We start from the raw sequence: 19,882 nt of genomic DNA, 5'->3' as shown, positions 1-19,882 counted from the left end.
ACCGCGTCGTTCGTTTTACTTCCTGATGTCGGCCGGCGCGTTTCCTCGTCCGCGTGAAAATAATATAGTAGGTACCTACATATATATATATATAAATAGGTAATAATAATAACGACGGTGATTGAAATTAATAAATCGTTGTACGTACTTATATATAAATTATAATGACACGTTGATCGAGTCCGGTCGACCTTGCTCGTATACGCGAACGTAGTCGCTTATAATATATAATAATAATATGATATAGGTACGTGTCGCGAACAATAATATTAATAACGATGATAATAATAATTTAATTCGTATTAAGTCGACCGACGGCGACGACGGCGACGGGCTGCAATACTCGCGCGGTTCCGGTGAAAGCTCGGAAGTGTATACACTGTACAGGTATTAATGCCCTCCCGCGTACGGCGTGCGGGCGGAAAAAAAATTTCAACAGATAATCGTATCGTATTTTACATTACTATTATTATTATATTACTATCATTATTAGAGGCCAACGCCGGAGACCTTGCGCTGCCTCATCCCACTCTAAAAAAAAACTAAAATCATAAAAAAATATATTATATCGTTCCTGAATAATATCCGCCGTCGCGCACATTGTCTCGCCGCGGTCTCGTCCGTCGTCGTTTCGTTTAGTATAATAAGTCCTCTGCTGCTCACCGACTCCACACTCACTGCAGTCAATGTCGTTATCACCATCGTTTACCGCGCATAATAAATTGTCGTCGCCATACAACATAATATATTGTTCTCGTGTTAATAAATTGAGTAATATATAACAATACAGTGGCGCACGCGACCGGCAAACCGCGTCCGGCAGCCGACGAAGCCGCATCATTGCCATCAGTATCCGTTCGGTTACCGGTCCGCACGCACGCGCTCCCGATTTGGTGACTCGCGTCCAGACGTCCGCGAAACGGTTAAATTTTTTGTGATAAAAAAATTCGTTCGATTTTATCCCGCCGACGGAATAATAAATATTATGTTCCGGTGCCAGCAGGACGCGGTAACGTTTATCGTATTATAACAACAGTGCGAACCGCTTACCTATGTAAATTGCGCGTGTTTTCGAATACGAAAATTCGAATTCAAGTCCGACCTTACCATTTTTTTTTGCTTTTTTTCTACGTGATGTGCGGCGCCGGTTATTATAATAATATTAATATCGACATTAAACCGTACTGATCTCCGGAACTCGTCGCGTCGCATCGCGCACATATTAAATATAATTACACTATATTATAATATTACTTTTATAATATAGTCGTATCATATATTTCCGGACGAAACCTTTCCAACCACCGACCGCCACAGGTTTGTCATATATAATTTGTACAACACACTATGTTCGAATTAGTTTTATTTTCCACGCATACCTTTAATATATTTATATGCATGTATATAGACATATAGTACAGTGGCGTAGCCAGGGGAGGGGCTGAGGGCGATACAGCCCCTCCTCACCCAGAAATGTTAAGAAAATTTAAAAATTATTTTAATTGTCTATAATAGTCGCTCAAAAAGTCTTAAATTGTATTTAAAATATTAAAAAAGTATTAACACTTTTCAACTATCTATCTGTGCTAGTACGTATTTAATGTGTAAAAGTGTAAAAATTGATCAGCCCCCCCTCCCCCCCCCCCGAAAAAATATTCTTGCTACGCCATTGATATAGTATATACAATATATTATATGTGCCTATATTTTATAATAATGTTTATAACGGCATACGCTAAGTTCTGGTATATTTCATAATATATATCGTTGAAGTAAAAGCGATGTTATATAGATAAACACGCATGCATGTTGAGACTACAAAATAAAAAACTATACATTTGAAAATTATTCATTTGCTTTTAAATTGTAACTGAAATATAAAACACCCATAGTTTGACGCGAACACTAAATGTCTTGCACTTGCCGATGATTAATGAATGTATATTTTATGAATATATTATGTAGTGTATATTGCACGTCGATATACACTATTATAGTATTGTGTGACAGGATATAATTAAACGTTTAAATCTAATCACACCATAGCACACGACCTGGGAAAACATTTTTTTTTACTACCCTTTTCAAAAGTTAAGTATAAAGTATTTCCGTATAATAAGTTACTATTACTACTTAATATACAGGGTTTCCCACTGAGATCTGACAAATGAAATAACTTTTGTTCTAATTAATATTTTTAAAAAATTTCTTTTAAATATAATTCATAGACTATTGCGCTACATTTTTAGTATACATTTTTTATTTTAGATTCTGAGTGAAACGATGAATGTATTGATTTTACAATGATGTGTGTTTTTTTTTTTATTTTTTTTTTTTTTTATTTTTTTATTTTTGTGTCTGTGTACACGATAAGTAGTCGAAATAATGCTTCGATTTTCGACTTCAGTATCTTGTTCGATGGGAAAGTGAATATCGTTGGTGCATTGGGGAGGTCAAAATTTTAATTTCCCAGTAGTTTTCAAAAGCGATGTGAAAAACAAAAGAAAAATTAAGGAAAAACGGGAATTTTTACGCAAAATCGATTTTTAACAAAATCGATTTTGGTTATTGGTGTAACTCTAAAACAAATGACCGTAGATGCATGAAATTTTCACTGGTTGTTTATATTTGCATTTTCTATACACAATACAATTTTGAAAATAATTTGACTTTTTTTGAACTGTTTACGGACATTGTCAGTTTTCAGTTTTTTTAAATTTTTTTTCTATAAATATCAATAAAATTTTATTTGTTGGGTAAAAAAGCTTGAAAATTTAATAGAAGGCTCCTAGGTTATTGTTTCAAAGGCAGATGAAAAAAATTAAAAATCCTTAGTCACAGTTTTTTTTTATACACGTTTAAAGTTCAAATCTTGAAAAAATACGGAAAAATCACGAAAATTTGCAAATTATTTTGAGTTAGAAATTCATAAAAAATTTTCTTTTTAAATCTAAGATTTTAAAATCTAATACAAGATTCCTCATAAGTTTGTCTAACTTTATCAAAAAAAAAATTTCTACAAGAAAGTCAAATTAAATTTTTATGAGCGTTTTAAATTCATATTTTTACAACATTAGATATTTACTCGATTTCTCATGTACCGATTTCCTTATTTTCTTGTAATTCAAAAACGAATAACTGTAGATACATGAAAATTTCACTGAATGTTTATATTAGCATTTCCTATACACCATACAATTTTGAAAATATTTTGACACTTTTTGAGCTGTTTACGGGCATTTTCAGTTTTCAATTTTTTTAGTTTTTTTTTCTATAAATATCAATAAAGTTTTATCTGTTGGGCCAAAAAGTGTAAAAATTTAATACAAGACTCCTGATATATTTTTACAATAGCAGTTGAAAAATATTGAAAATACATAGGCACAGTTTTTTTTTATAAGCATTTAAAGATCAAATTTGGACAGAATTTATCAAATTTATAATTTAATAATTATTTTGTAGTTAAAAATTTATAAAATGTTCAACTTTTATAGCTAAGGATTGAAAATTGAAAACAAGGCTCCACGTAAATAGGTTATTTATAAATTACTTTATTCACAATAATATCATCAAATATACTTGGTAATATCATAGGCTGACTGACCGTTTTCGCTCAGAATCGTTTTTCTTATACAATGATATTATATCATTGAATTCAAATTTAACACCATCCATTACAGTGACCCACTTGTAACCTACTGTACAGCAGAGCGACATCCACTTATCCACCTTTTTTTATTTTTTAATACTGAAAATAAAAAACTTAAAAACTGATAAAAAAAATTTCCAAAATATCCAAAATAGCCAATTTGTAAATCTGATTTTCAGAAAAATTTATATCGTAAAAACATTTATTTAAGTCAAGTGGCTGATTTTTTTACCATTTTTTTAAAATATCAATATTCTTTTTAAGTAATATACGATCTAGTTTATGTTAGAAACATTATAATTTCAAAAAATATAAATCATTTTGAAATTATTTTATATGAACATTTAGTAACATAATTTCAAAATGATTTATATTTTTTGGATATTTTGGAAATTTTTTTTATCAGTTTTTAAGTTTTTTATTTTCAGTATTAAAAAATAAAAAATAAAAAATGTATACTAAAAATGTAGCGCAATAGTCTATGAATTATATTTAAAAGAAATTTTTTAAAAATATTAATTAGAACAAAAGTTATTTCATTTGTCAGATCTCAGTGGGACACCCTGTATAATGTTGATCGGTAAAAATCAAATAATAATGTTTCATTTTATAATTTTAATACATAAATATATCTCCAAAAATACAAAGAACATACAATTTATTAAAAACTATATTCAGAGGATGCTACCCATGCATTTGTTGTCTCCGCCTTACACACGTATGATATTCAAGTAATTTGGGAATGATTTGTATAATTGTATATGTATATTTAAGTTCTTAATATACATAAACTAAATTGCTTTAAAAGTAACGAAATGTAATCAACGCATATTATGTAATTAGTTTTCAAGAAAATATTTTAGATTTTGCAATATTGTGCAAAATTGTCTATGAAACTTTGTTTTTAATTCATGAATCGTGATGTTAGTTGTTGTTAATCAGCCTAGTTTGATATCTTGGAAAATATTTAAACCTCTATAAAAATATTTTAGATTTAACTAATTATTATCTATACATAGCAATTTAAATAATTTAAATATGTAATTATGTATAGTACTTACTACTTAGGTACGTAATATATTTTTTTAAATAACAATCTAAATTTTATTATACAATATTATACATATTTTTTCATGTCATTAAAAATTAAAATATATCGTAATTTATATTTTATAGTATACAATAACTAGTTAAATGCTTATATAAGAAGGTGTGATAATATCAAAATCTGCAACGTCGTTATGATGACTTGACGCAGTTTTAACACCTCTACAACAATTACTCCTACTAGGTATCTCAGCAAAAAAACTAATGATACCAAATGGAAGGTGTTGGGATATTACAATACAAGTTACTAGGGCATTTTTCAATTTTAATTTTGATAACACGATGTATTCAATTTTGAAGAAACCAAATGTAATTTTTAAACTTATGGTGGGTAATTAACTTGACAAATATAGCTCGCAGGTTAGTAACACGCAATAATATTCATTATAGGTAATCTTAAATGTTGTAGGTGCTCGTCATTAGTTTTACTATTGGACCGTGAGAATATAGCATCAATTCATTTTTATTTAATTGTTTTTACGATTTTCAACAATTAAAAATGTGTTAATTATAATACTATTGAGTGGCTGACAATCGCAACGCACCGTTGCGTCGCTCAACATCTAAAATCGTTGCTTGGTTTGTTACGGAAAACCACGTCAGTTATCGAAATGTATATAACTCGAACGTACCGTGCAGAATCCGGGTCCGGGTCTTAAACTAATACAATTGAGATGAAAAATATTGAAAATAAAAATAATTAAATTACGGTTCAATATTTTACGTAGGTATTTAAAAACCTATAGAAATATAAAAAAATCACCTGCGGGCTTAAAATTATTTATATAGGTAGCTACAATAAACTGATTTTGGGACGCTACGAATTTATTCCGGTTATGATAATAATATATTATATACATTATATACATTTGTGCTGGTTCGATAATCGCGTTATGTTTCAACAATTAAATTATTGTTCGACGCATTCATTATATAATAAAAATAATATTACCTTTCATTCGGAGAGTATTACCGAAAGTGCTTTTATTCCATTAATTTTTTTTGTATGGCTGTTAATTAAACTTGTATTAAGATTATGGATGAAAGATTAAAGACTATTACCCATGGCCATAAAACATAGGTAGTGTTGTTTATATTTTTAAATTGTTATAAGAGTGAACCTATATACAGCATGAATGCGTCTTATTAGTCATTGTATTATATTATGTAAACAAAATGATGTACCTTTCATATAATTTTACAATTTATAATTATTATCAAATACTATCTAATATATTGAGAATCCTATAGTTCTAAACTATAACCTAAACTATAACCTAACCTATACAACATGTATACCTATTTATTTGTTACTTTGACATGCTTACAACTTGATTGCGTTTTTATAATGATGCGTATTTACTATTTATATGTAATTACTGTTTTGCATAGAAAAAAAATATTTTTTATAAATTATGATAGGTATACTCAGTGGTGGATTTACGGGGGGGGGGGCAGAGGTTCTGGACCCCCCCCCCCCCCTCCAGTATATTATGTCCTCTGAGTTGCACTCGGAAATTCTATTTTAACTGTTTGTGGAAGTCTCTAATGGTTTTCACGGGAATTTACACGATTAAGCGAATTTTAGTGTTGTTATTTTTTCGATGGTTGAGCAACGCATACGAGGCAGTACATACCACTACGGGTCATTGAGTCATTCGTATGACATTCGCCTTGGTGTTCGGAGCATTCTGTTCAGAAGTCAAGTGAACGTAAGAAATACATAAATATTAGCATAATATATAAACAACATAACAAGTTGTGTATAGTTTTCTTTTTATTTTTGTATAAAATATTTTCATAAAATTAATCAAAATTTAAGACTGACATTTTTTTAAACTGACAGAACGAATAATATCAAACCCAGGGTTAGGTTGTACGTACGTCGTACATAAATGTTCGATCAAAGAGTAGTGCAAGCCGTACGTTGGTATATGATATCTATAATAGTATACCTAGTCACATGTGTATGTATATTTTTTGGTATTTTATCAAGTGGGTGAAAAACAATAATTAACAATGAGATTAGAATCAATTAACTTGAAGATGGCTCGTATAGGTATAGTAAATAAAATTATGTAATACCTAACTTTACTTTTTACTCGTTATCCCAGTTTTAAGAAAAAGTCAGTATACGTATATTTGTATAGTTATTAGAAATTTTAATATATAGGTTAGGTTCACACAAAATTATCAATATACTAATATGGTTAATTTTATTACTTATGATTGAATTCGATCGAACAAATACGTGTCAACATAAGTGATATTGGTACTTCGGCAAGTTAAGAAAGTAAATATTGTTGGACACATTATTTGACTTAACAAGTGCATGAAAAATAAACATTTCCAATTTTGGATTGCTAAAACAAATACCAACAGTGAAATGATTTAACGCATGTGCATGTATTTGTTATCAATTTTTTTTTCACATCGTAGTAATTTAAACAACTATTAGTAATATTCGTTTAAATATTTAAAAATTAAATTTATTCCCAAGCATAATATAATATTATATTATATCATTTAGGTTTAAGATTTTTTCACTAAACGTTGAAGGTAACGTAGATCATCTTTCTTTTGATACTCTAATTGTTGAGCACACGTCGTTCCATTTTCATTATGATTTTTACTCCAACAAAGAAGTGATATGTTTGTAAAAACAGTTTTAACTAACACAATTGAAGTGGTTTATAATTATAAATCATATTATTAGGTGCCCTATTTATGTTGTTACCTATATATATAAAAAAATCCTATGCTTTATTTTTTCCAGAATACCTAGGATATAGCTAATCAGCATATTATTATTTTACACATGTTTGATTCTAACAATCAAAAAAGTGTCTTGAAATTTAAAATTTAAAAGAAAAATATAATATTATCAATCTAAGTTCAGTGTTAACATAGCATTCAAACATTTTTTAAATTTATCTTTTTACCTATAAGCATTGTTATGTTAGTCTTACTATTGATTATAAATACTACTATATTTTCCAATGTAATCTTACTGCTGAGTTGTGTTTTTTTACAAACCAAAACTTCCATTTAACAAAATTTTCTGTTTAACTAAATATGTTTGTGAATTAAGCCTGATTAAAACCAAATTGATTTAAATCTATTTAACGAGTTTCTCTATAATACGGGTTTCTTTTGTTGCCCACAAGACTTCGAAATATGGAAGGTTCACTGTAGTCTGTAATCGAGGGTATACCTATATTTTTTCAATAAATTTGCTAAACGTATTTACTCATTAATATGGGCATGTTATGCAACACAAAAAATGAATAATCGTGTAACGTTATATATTTTGTTTATCGTGTGTATTTAAATAAATAAAGTTAATTTTGTAATTACAACTTTTTAAACAATCGATCAATTCAAAACGGTTTTCCGAGAAAAATACAAGCCTAGGAGGCCCTGCAGATAATATCTCGAAAATACTTAACTGATAGGTTATAGGTGTCTATAACCATCGCAAGATAATTGGCCTAGTGGCACACTATAGCACTTACATAATATATATATACTATATAGAATAAGTCTTTAAATAGACCCGTTCAATAGAAATCACGATTTTTGTTTTCCTAACGTTCGAGAGTTACTTAAACGGTTAGACCACATTATATTATTTATATTATATTACACAGTTTGGACGTAATATATATAATATATATATATGTAATTCTGACGGTTGCGTGCGGCGCATACAAATAGAGTTAGCCTTCCATAACATAGTCTTAGAATATTTCCCGTTAAAAAAAATTATAGTAATAATAATATATGTAATAATAAATATCAATAATAATATGAAAATGATTTGTCACCGCATTGTCGCTGACAAAAGAATTGGAGCAAGAAAAGTTGCGCGGCAAAGATCAACTTTGACACGGTAGCCAGCCACAAACACTAGCACAAAAGCCACTTTGCCCCGACCTTGGTCACACCCAGGACTGGTTTATGCGGATCTGCTGGACAAAATTAACATGCCATAACTATAATGGTGAATTTCCAACTGCATTTCAATAATGCCTATACCGAATTCCTCGATGAACGTTTATGCGCTACGTTAATTTTGGCCGTGACCATAATGCTTACTTATCTGAAACACAGGACACAATACTACAGTACAATGTCGCTGCGGTTGAAAATAATCGACATTGATTATTGAGATATCGATGAGATGTACATTTTACCATCTATATTATGTTTAGCCAAATCTTATTTATTTACTAGAAACCAAGATTCCAATGACGACAATACAATATTGTTATAGAGTGTTTTTTGTATGTAGGACGTAGGTATATATACATTTTGCACGGATCTATGAATATATATAATAATATAACAGAATATTGTCGTCGAGTCATTATGTATACGTCATAGTGTATTAATAATTAAGTCTCAAAACGACGACAATCCTGCATGAGAACATTTTACAGTCAGAACAATATATTTATTTATTCTTGACATTTTTAAAATTAGAGTGCATTTTACATTTAATTTATTTAAATGTAACAATATTATCCGGGGAAAGTTATGACCGTTTTAAATTTCACAAAAAATGTTTAAAATTGAAAAAATCAAAAAAGAGGGCTCTAGTTTTACCTACAATTAAATTTGATAATTGATCAATTTGCTTTAATCTTAAAAACACAAAGCTAAATGAATTATTCTAAAATCTTACATTTTTGGAAATTAGAAGAAATATTGTCAGGCGTAGTTTCTATGAATCGTTAAGTTAAGTATTTACCTCAACGATATTTTAATTTCAGTCATATACATATAGTAGTCTTAATAGGTAATTAATACCTAATAGGTACTTTAGTCATGTGTGTATAATGTATAATGTTTAATATATTCATATATTATACATAATATTATTTTTCTGTAATGTATATTAAAATTGTTAACTGGTACTTAAATACAATGAAAAATGATAATATTATGTGGTAATATATAGCTATTGATTAGAACATTTTATATTTTTTTTGTTAAACTGTATAACAATTACATAATTTTGAGTACCTATATTAAAATATTATGGCATAAGATGAACTTCCTTATTCAACGAATTTTTATTCTACATAGATAATGCATGCGCTAGGAATACCAGCGTGTTGTCATATGTGTGCTTATTCTATGGCCAAATAATTTCCGATGAGTTTTGACGAGATAAGCCAATTAACGGAAACTATAATATTATGATTATAAATTTATAAACATAAGAAATTCTGATTTTAACTATGATGTTTGTTTTTTTTATAGAATGAAGTGGCTCAGGAGTGACGGAGGACCCATGTTCTACGGTTATAGCAACCGTACACCGGTCACAGGCGATGTACAAATGATTACGACTTGTCTGGTCTTCGGCACGATTTTCACAGCATTTCTCATCATCTTCCCGGGAGTTCGTAAAGAAGTAAGTAATTCATATCCGTATGCACACTTTTATCGTTTGACGTTATGAAACAGTAATAGTTTTTCTATCATAAAACAATGTTTTGAAGTTTTATCAGCAAGTCACAAATTTAAGAGAAATAGTTCTTATGCTCAACTAGTTATCGTAGTTCCACTTGTACTTACTACTTATACTTATTGTTTGAACTTTGAAAAAGCATTTATCTCTATGAAACCTAAACAGAATTCATTAAATATAAAAACTTGACATTTTTTTTTAAAATTTTATATCCATTTAAATATAGGTATTTCGATTTTTTAAATAACAAAGATAGAATAATAATTTTTAAAAACCAGATTTACACAAGACTATAATTAGAAAATATTTTATTTGTGGGGGAACACTGCAAACACTTGCGGTGGAACACCCTGTATGTAATGTAATATATTAATACGGTCCTACAGTCACGTCTTATTTCTTCCGGAATGAAAGTTTAAACCTTGTCAAATAAATACCTACTCTTACACGCCTACCAGGTAGATGGTAATGAATTTTTTTTTCAGAGGTTCACCACCTTCACAACTGTCACCTTGAGTCTGTTCGTCGGAAACGTCATATTGTGTAAGTTTTAATTTTTGACAATGTTTTGATTAATTAACTTAGTACCTATACATAAATGCATCAATATATATAAGCATCTAAATATTAGTTATTATTTATCGCTTTTAAAAACCATAAGTTATTCTATCGCCCGTAATCATTATGTGGTGATTTCAAACACGATAAAAATGAATTTAAAATCAAAACGAGCCTGCGCTGCGGTTCATATCGACAACCTCGTGGTGGAACAAGAGGTCATCGCCTTTTATGTATAGCTGTTAATCACGACTATATGGATAAATAAATGTATGTGATTCACGTTGAAATGTTAAAAAAATTCGCGCCGGTCGTGTGCAACTTAAACGCGAGTAAATTTAAACAAGTAGCTACTTATATAAATCAGAATAACGCATATATATAGGCGTAGAACTATACAAGAATCCAATTATCTATCAGATTTCGGGGTACACGAACTTCGGTAATCGCGTTGGTTTACATATCCGATCGAGTGTAGGTATGTAATAACAGTCACTCATGACTAGACAAATATGTTATAACAACTATGTACATATAGTTAAGCATATAACATAGTCTTTACACATCAGTTGCAATTCACGGATCTTGACCATGAAAACACGATCATTCAGCCTTGTCGCGTTTACTGCAGATTTCCTTAGGCGCTTACAAAAAAAAACCACATTAATTATGTATATATAGTTACACGGCGGTGGCTGATAAAATAATGTTGATTTTGCATACCTAGTTATAGATTTTAATTTTAAATAAATCTATATAGGTAATAATATCTTATTTCAGTAAATTGGTTAAAAATGTTTCGTAATAATCGTAAATAAAAAACGACATTATTAATTAATTTACATGGTGTATAATGCATATATACAGTCATACAGAAATGGATACCCAATAACTGGTATTCTGTCGTTCGTGTGGTATAAAATATGTAGTTAGCAGACATTAAATAAACAAATGCTTGCCGACAAAATGGAGCATAGTGGTGTAATAAAGACAAATCAGACGTGATGTTATAATGATATGTGTAACGTTTTAATTTTGCAAGTACCTCTACCTATATGTTATTCAATAGGGTAATTTTTTTATGCAAATCAGCTGAAAATACATAATTATTATATACTCGTATATTATGTCTCATATTCTCAACCGTAAACCGTCCGCCTTAACCTAGAATTATTTTCAAACGTAAACCTTGAACTTTATAATTTCTCAAAAAATGTCTGTGGTATACATAGTACATACCTTTATAAACATAAAAAACAGTATAATATGTATAATATGATCTATAAAACAATTTCAAATTTAAATAGATGAACATAATTATTATTGTATGGCATTTATATATATATATAATATGTAATTTTTTGGAAATTGACTCATTATTTTTTCAGCAATTTCATTTTCAAATATTATAAAACTAAATAAGTATATATTCCCATGGGCAGAAAAAATATTATTCGTCTATTCCGCGGACACGTACCTAATTTGTTACGATTGATTAAAATTTAAAACGGATTAGTTTTCAGCATTTAAATACTGATGAATAATGGTCGTGACAAAGTACAATGGAATCAGTATAAATGACACTGATTACAAGTTGCTATGATATATGTACATAACTATTTTTTTATTTCCGATTGACGATAACGTCGATTATTGTTTATTGAAGGACTAGTTTTAATATTTATCTTATCGACTTAAATGCGTCCGTGCTTTTGAAATATATACCAATAAATATAAAAATATTTACACTTCCACATTTATATAATTTTTATTATATATTATATCGAATTAAATATTATTAAAATTATTCTAAAATTGCAATAAAATAAAAAAAAACCACCAAAATTGCATTTTCTTGCAAATGACAATAATAAAAAATTTTATTTTATTTAATAGTTTAACGAAACTTGATTTAAGCTCACTTAGCAGTGAATAAGCACCAATAATAAAGATGCAAATACAATCACTGCCCTAATTATAAGATATTATAATGCAAATATATTACTAAATCTTATTCTTTCAACTATGTTGTAATATCGTTAGTCTTAATTGTTATTATTTAATTTATATAAATTATTAGTAAATAGGTAGTGATAAGCCTGAATTGTAATTTGTAACCCATATTGGTTACTACTGGTAATAGTGGTATCGATGGGAGATATATGTACTTAAACTTTGAGAACGCTACCCGTTTGGGTATTTATTAAAGAGATGGCCCATATCAATTCTATATTATCTATGTATATAATGACCCCCCCCCCCTCCGAACCTGTTTCTATAATGTCTATAATACGTAGGTAATAGGTATAACGTGGGGAAATTCAAACGTTTTATCGTTGCCACCTTTTTTTTTTGTTTTGTATACGGATATGGCAGAAGGAACGCGTGTGTATACCTATTACCTTGTCTAATCATTAGACAAACCATATAATATATTAGGGCGTCCACAGTATATAATATATATGTGTGTGTGTGTGTGTGTGTTTTTATAATGTTTATACATGTGATCATTCATCCGGAATTAACCACAATTATCGTTACTAAAAGTCAAGGAAACCTCAGTTCGACCACCTTGACAGTCCGGATATTAGACCGATCTCTGTACTTCCTATTCGGCGTTTAAGCAACATGTAAACACTAATGCAACATACCTAACTATAATATATACTAATAACGCATTCCTCGACTGCGCCAAAACCATTATTCGACCTTGCCCAAAATGCGCAATCGTTGAATCACATAAACATATTATACAATATATGTATATCTATCACCGACCTTCTTGAACGTCGATCGTACAAAATATCACGTTGTTATTATTACTTATTTATATAATTATATATATATATATACACATATATCCTGATAAGGCGTATTGAATTAATAAAAATAATAATTTTTATAAAAAAATACGTGGACTTTTAGACGTATATGAAACATTTTTTTGTTAGAGTTTTTCCTAAACAATCATCACGATTTTATCATTAAGAAATAAAATATATTGTTTAGATTTATGGAAAAATGTGTGATTGTCGTATAGAACACTTGGTCCGCGACCTTTGGTCATTATTTCCGCTTCGAGATGACGTTTTCGCTAGTTTTTGCGAAAAATAAATGAAATAAAAATGATTATTCTGGTTATGCGTTTACTATTCATAACAAGTGGATTTTGGTTTGGTTCATTAGTCATTTGGCCTAGCGCTATTAATTTTGTCCCATTCATTTGTCAAATTATATTTTCTTCTGTCATATTGTCCGATTTGTCCTTCGCAAACATACTAAACTAACTAAGGTAAAAGAAACGAGTGATATCTTATTGAGAAAAAATATTCAATAATCTGTATTTGAAAATCGCAATAAAAGATTTATTAATATAATTTCTATCACCTTCAAGATTGACGAAAAATCGCGAACGTTATATTTGTGTTCGAAGGACTTATATGAAATCAATATTTTTTTAAAACTGAACAAGTTCTGTCAACTAAGTGTACTAAAGCTTAAAAGTACATAAAATCCATTTTAATTTTACAGTGAACCAACTTAAATTCCTGTATGGTCCTGAGTATGATGCTTGTTTCACTGAATGGTTGTCAAATGGTTCTGTTGGTAAATAATATCACCATAACCATTTGCAACAACAGATTAAAAACTTATTCTTAACAAAAATGCTTAATGGCTGGAAATCCTATTTTTTTTCATTGTAAAAGTCCACGAATTATAATTCGTACTCATACAACATTTATAAAAAAAACATGGTTGTTTTTAAATTATTTGTCAAATATTGAATCAAATTTTTTTCAGTCATTAGTAATTTTCACAAAATATACACTATTATTATAGCTAGTGTTTATAATGATTATCATTCATCATGTAACATTATATATGGTTATAGCCTATAGGGCATTCTTTGGAATTACTCTAATCAGAATATAGGTGTATAAACATTGTCGTCAATCATTTAATCCGAAACGTATGTAATACAAATATTGACGTATACGATTCATATAATATCTATATAATTACATATCATGTTGATTTCTTAAATCAAGTTATGCTATAAGTATAGTTTAGATGTATGATGTATCTATCAATTTAAAAGCTGTTGTTTTTAGAATGTTCGTTGTATATAAAAAAAACTATTAATTTTTTATTTCATACTAATCATTGTATTTTTTTTTTAAATAAATTGTTGGTTATGATTTATAGAAGAAAAATAAATCGCGGAATGCCAAGTCTTATAGCGTTCCAGCTAGGAACCTATAAGTAATCTTTGGGGTATGTGATTTTTTTTATACTCTGATGCGCCACAATTAATGTATTTGTAAAATCGATTTTTAGTTTGGGTCTTTACCCGAAAAAGGTATGGATTTTGTAATAAACAGCAGCGGATCTCCTAAATTGTGACATAATCGTTTCTAAAATTCTCAGAAATATCGAAAAGTGTTGAATATGAGTTATGCGTGAAAGGATTTCACGAGTTCAAGTAATCTGTGTTTTTCAACTGTTTAGGGCTTTAGGTGTTGCGCGCAAGACGTCTAAACTTTTTAGTTAGGCTAACCTAACCTAACCAAGAAAGAGTGTTTTCCAAAAAAAAAAAAAACGAACACATTTATTGTTTTAAAACCAATATAATAAATTATACTCTCCGCCGCCTAGTTCGGTTCTGAAACTAAAATAATCATTGCACGTAAGGTAAATCGTTTCGTGATTGACGTTTATATTTATTATAATTATATACCCACTATTTAGTCATTACTCATTACCATTCAACCACGTGCTCGACCATATACATTAACACATTTTGCAATTATTGCAGTTGTTCCGTAAAACTCGCGAACTTTATTCGACTTCGTCACTATATATTTTGCAGTGGCAGAAAATCGGAGAAAAAAAATTAAAAAACGAATGCATTTCGCGTTTGTCGCGTTCAGACTTTACATAACGCAAATATATAATATTTTCACCGGCAATTGCATGTAATTACGCTTATGAAACTACTTATATATGTATATGTGCAGCGTAGTGCGTGCGTGTGTGTGTCTGTGCTGATTATCGCGAACAATAGCAAAAGAAACAATATTGTTTTTTCCCGTCAATCTTCAAGGATATACATTTGTACGTTAGTCTCAAGGATCGGAAATAATTGTATCGTTAGTTATTCAGAAAAATAATGAAATTAATTAAACGTGTGTGTATTATAATAAATATATAACACACAAAATATGTATATAATGCGTATGTACACGCTGCACGGTTTACAGGTGGTGTTTGTTATATTTTTATATCCACATGCTGCAGTCGAAGAAATCCAAGTGAAAAGTCATTGCGAAAATTGTATTTAATACGTTCGAGTGACCTTAGAACTGCTGACCGAATCGAAAATATCGTGTTTACACTTGTCTGTGTTTCTCCATTTCAATTTCGGTTTCCACTATATACTATTATGTATAACTGTATAAGGATATATTATATAGGTACCTACACGCCGAAGCATAATACATATATTATTTTATGATATCGCATGTAAGTACACGACACTGCAAGTGTTGTACGCACATTGTTTATCTATCGTATATGAATGTATATCTTATGTACGATATAGGTATAGACCTATACGTAACATCGGAGCGATGATATGCGATAATATACATAATACATAATATTATGTAGACATTTAGTGAGAACGTATAGGTGAACATATTATGACCGGAACACTCGGGTTAGGTTAGTATTGAACGCCGCTGTTTAAAACAAAGCTCCCACCTGCGTTCAAATGAAAACGGTATAATAAATAATAAAACAATTTTTCTGCGATTAAACGCGTTTCGCAAGTATCGGTATTAAAATTAAGACTAGGTACCACAAATTATTACCGCGAGTTATAATACGCGAGTTCGTAACTACCTATATCGGCTTACGTAACCGTCACTTAACTATCGTAGTAATTTATGTACCCGAACGAGTCAAGATACTATTATTAAAATATATATCATCATAACAGCACACGTACAGGCATATACTGCAGGATAATATTATTGTATATTTTTCAGCGCGAACGTGTTTTATGTACTTACTCATAATATAACTTCAGTACATATAAACCTACACGTTTGAATCCGACCCATTTGTATACAAGACGATTCACTAATCATGCTCAACCACCTATATGATGAATTCGTTCAAATTATTGGAATTTTTAAGTACACGTTTTATACAAGATCATATTTTAAAATACCTTTTATGCATTTTTACTATACTATTTGAAGACCTGTCCTGTACTCCTGTTGTGTAACAAACTCATTATTTTCAAACGAGAATCACCGTTTTTACTGTAAGTTGTTAATCACAATTTTTTTTTAAATTTTTCTTAATTATGTCTAAATCGAAATTTGAAGTAGTAGTTTCAGATTTATTAGTCCTTTTGCTAGGGGTAATAATCCTAATTATAAAAGTTTTGCATATTCTGTGATATTATCTTAATCATACAAGTAACAAGTACTTATAATAATCGGACATTTTTATGAATTGCGAAGTATGTTAATATAATAATTACTATATAATTTTCAAATCATCATAGCCCCCATATTTCTAAACTATCATGGTCTATTATCTTAAGTTCTGAAATTTTGAAACTCAGAAATCGTTGAACAATTTAAAATAAAAAAGGGTGTTTCATACTTGAAAAAAAAAGAATTTCATCTCTTTAAATCGTATAAAAAATCCAATATTTGAAATTATGCTCCCTAAATATACTAAAAAATTTTGCAAACCAGAATTTGAATGAATTCATTCTTAAAAAAAAAAAAACGGGATTGAGTGAGTGAGCACGCTTCGTGAATTACGCTGTATCATACAGTTCGGAACATTTTTCCGTGGGTCTTGCACTGTTTGTAAGCTTCGATAACATTTGCCATATCATGCGTATAAATCGCGGCTACCTACATACCCACAATCTACATAATATTATTTATAGTACCACTCATCAGCCGCACTTATAACGAGTAGGGAGTGGATGTTCTGAACTATGGCGGTCATAGTAAAATAACTTTCAAAACACTGACTACAATACATTTTATTTATTATAGTATTTGTTTCGTATACCTAGGTATAGTAAGTATACGATATTTTTTTTTTACAATAATACAATCATAATAAGCTTAACCCGCGGGGTCCAATGACCCTCCTCTCGGATCTGCCACCGATTCTCGTGCTTACAAGTTACAAGTAGGTTCTTATATACATACATACGAGTCATACCGACGTAACATAATCATATTATAGCTTCTTGTAATCTTGTCTGCAGTCGTCTACGTATCGCTAGCAAATCGATCGCAATAGTCATTTTCACATGATGTTATACGTCGCGAGATCTCCGTTTCACTTTCGACCACGTGTGTGTGTGTGTGTGTATGTGTGTGTGTGTGTGTGTGTGTACTGTGTAGTAGTAGTATTGTAGTAGTATAGTAGTATCGGTAGTAGTAGTAGTAGGCATATAGGTATAGGTAATAACGCGCGAATAGTGTACATATACCTACGATTATACGTGCACGTAAGACTTCGCGCGCGTCATGACGATTATTATAAACGCGTCCCGGAGGGTCATCGCAATTGTCCGGGCCGAGAGAGCCGTTCGAGCGTTTCGTCACAGGCGCTCTTATATATATTATGAAGGTACGTCGTCTCGAAATCGTTATTATGTCGGCGTTTGTCTTTTTTTCGCAACAATACATCATAATGTGCATCGTATACATATATACATATTCGTATAAAATAATAATAACATTGTTGTCAACGCCGCTCCGATCGTTGATCGACTGCAATACCGCGACGACGATATCTCACGAGATGCCGCAGCGTTCAACCGTCGATCGCGTTTTCGTCGTCCTTTTGTTTTACGACGATCTCCTCGAGCGCGGCCAGCTTTCACACGCCCGCCAACGGCCTGAAACGTTATTTTATTGCGTATACAATAAAGATAATTGAAATATTCGCCTTTAAGCGAAAATATATAATAATAATCGCGAGTATTACGCGATATCGCGGGGCTTAATAGATAGGTCAATTCGCGATACATAATAATATAAAAGCGAATGAGAATTAATAATATTAATCGCACACATGAGTATACCTATACCTACCTACATACTACTACGCGTCTGTCGTGTTTTTGCGATTTGTATTTATTTTATTTTACCGCCGTACCGACTCATCCAACCGTGACCGCTGCAGCTTCGACGGAAAAACATTATTATTATTATTATTATTATTACACGCGCATTATATATACCGTTGGCCTCATTTGCGCCGCGGTCGCACTGCACACGCATAACACATATAATATATTACTGCATATTATACTACGCACCATATTATTATATTATGTAGGTAAATATAAAATAGGTAGCATATGAATACAATAATAGTATTATATATTATAATATTATCGCTCGCGTTCTTCGAGTTTAATTTTCAGTCTCACGCGGACGTCGCGACACATTATTTTGTAATTATATTATATTATTATAATATATTATATTAGAAAGAAATCAACCACTGCAGCTGATAGTAGCAACATCGGGTACCTGTTGCAGTAGTTGTAAGTTGTAACCGACCACCGTGCCGATGACATCTGCCGCCGACGTCTCGTAAATCGCATATAGCATGGGTACACCTACACCGTGGCAGAGCAATCACCGAGTCCATAGACGGATTTGTTTGGCCACCGCGTACCTACAAATATTTACGACATTTCATTTCATTTAGAAAAAATAAAATAAAAACGTTTTACGGTCTTACCTTTTTTGGTACAATGCACAACGTCGCAATAGCTGACTGTAATAATTATAAGGTAGTACATATTATAAATTATAATACAAATGTATATAATATTTATATACACACGCTTGTATACAGAGTGTCAGAGTAATTCACAATAAAGCTCGCTCACTCACCCCCATTATTTCTTATAATTATAAATTTAATCATATTCAAATTTTTTGAATTTTTAAGAATAGGTACTCGTGAGTCATATTTTTATTTATTTAATTTTTTCGTACCGTTCAAACGATTAACAACCTTTTTACTATAAA

The 19,882-nt window shown here is 30.2% G+C and overlaps 1 protein-coding gene across 2 annotated transcripts in view; it reads left to right on the top strand.

The window, feature by feature from the left end:
• Positions 1-19,882, top strand: part of LOC132947042 (dual oxidase maturation factor 1) — a 71,123-nt gene that overhangs the window by 36,775 nt on the left and 14,466 nt on the right. Inside the window, exons 1-3 of one of the 2 annotated variants that reach the window (XM_061017222.1) lie at positions 592-1,317; positions 10,025-10,178; positions 10,721-10,778. In XM_061017222.1, coding sequence (XP_060873205.1) covers positions 10,026-10,178; positions 10,721-10,778 — 211 coding nt within the window. In that variant the 5' untranslated portion in view covers positions 592-1,317; position 10,025. Of the gene's footprint in view, positions 1-591; positions 1,318-10,024; positions 10,179-10,720; positions 10,779-19,882 lie in introns of those variants that run through there. The other variant, XM_061017223.1, reaches the window with a different exon arrangement.

Source organism: Metopolophium dirhodum, chromosome 6, assembly GCF_019925205.1.
Source record: "Metopolophium dirhodum isolate CAU chromosome 6, ASM1992520v1, whole genome shotgun sequence".
Classification (NCBI taxonomy): Eukaryota; Metazoa; Arthropoda; class Insecta; order Hemiptera; family Aphididae; genus Metopolophium; species Metopolophium dirhodum.
Note: the sequence above shows the minus strand (reverse complement) of the source record. Positions and strands in the feature narration are given on the sequence as shown.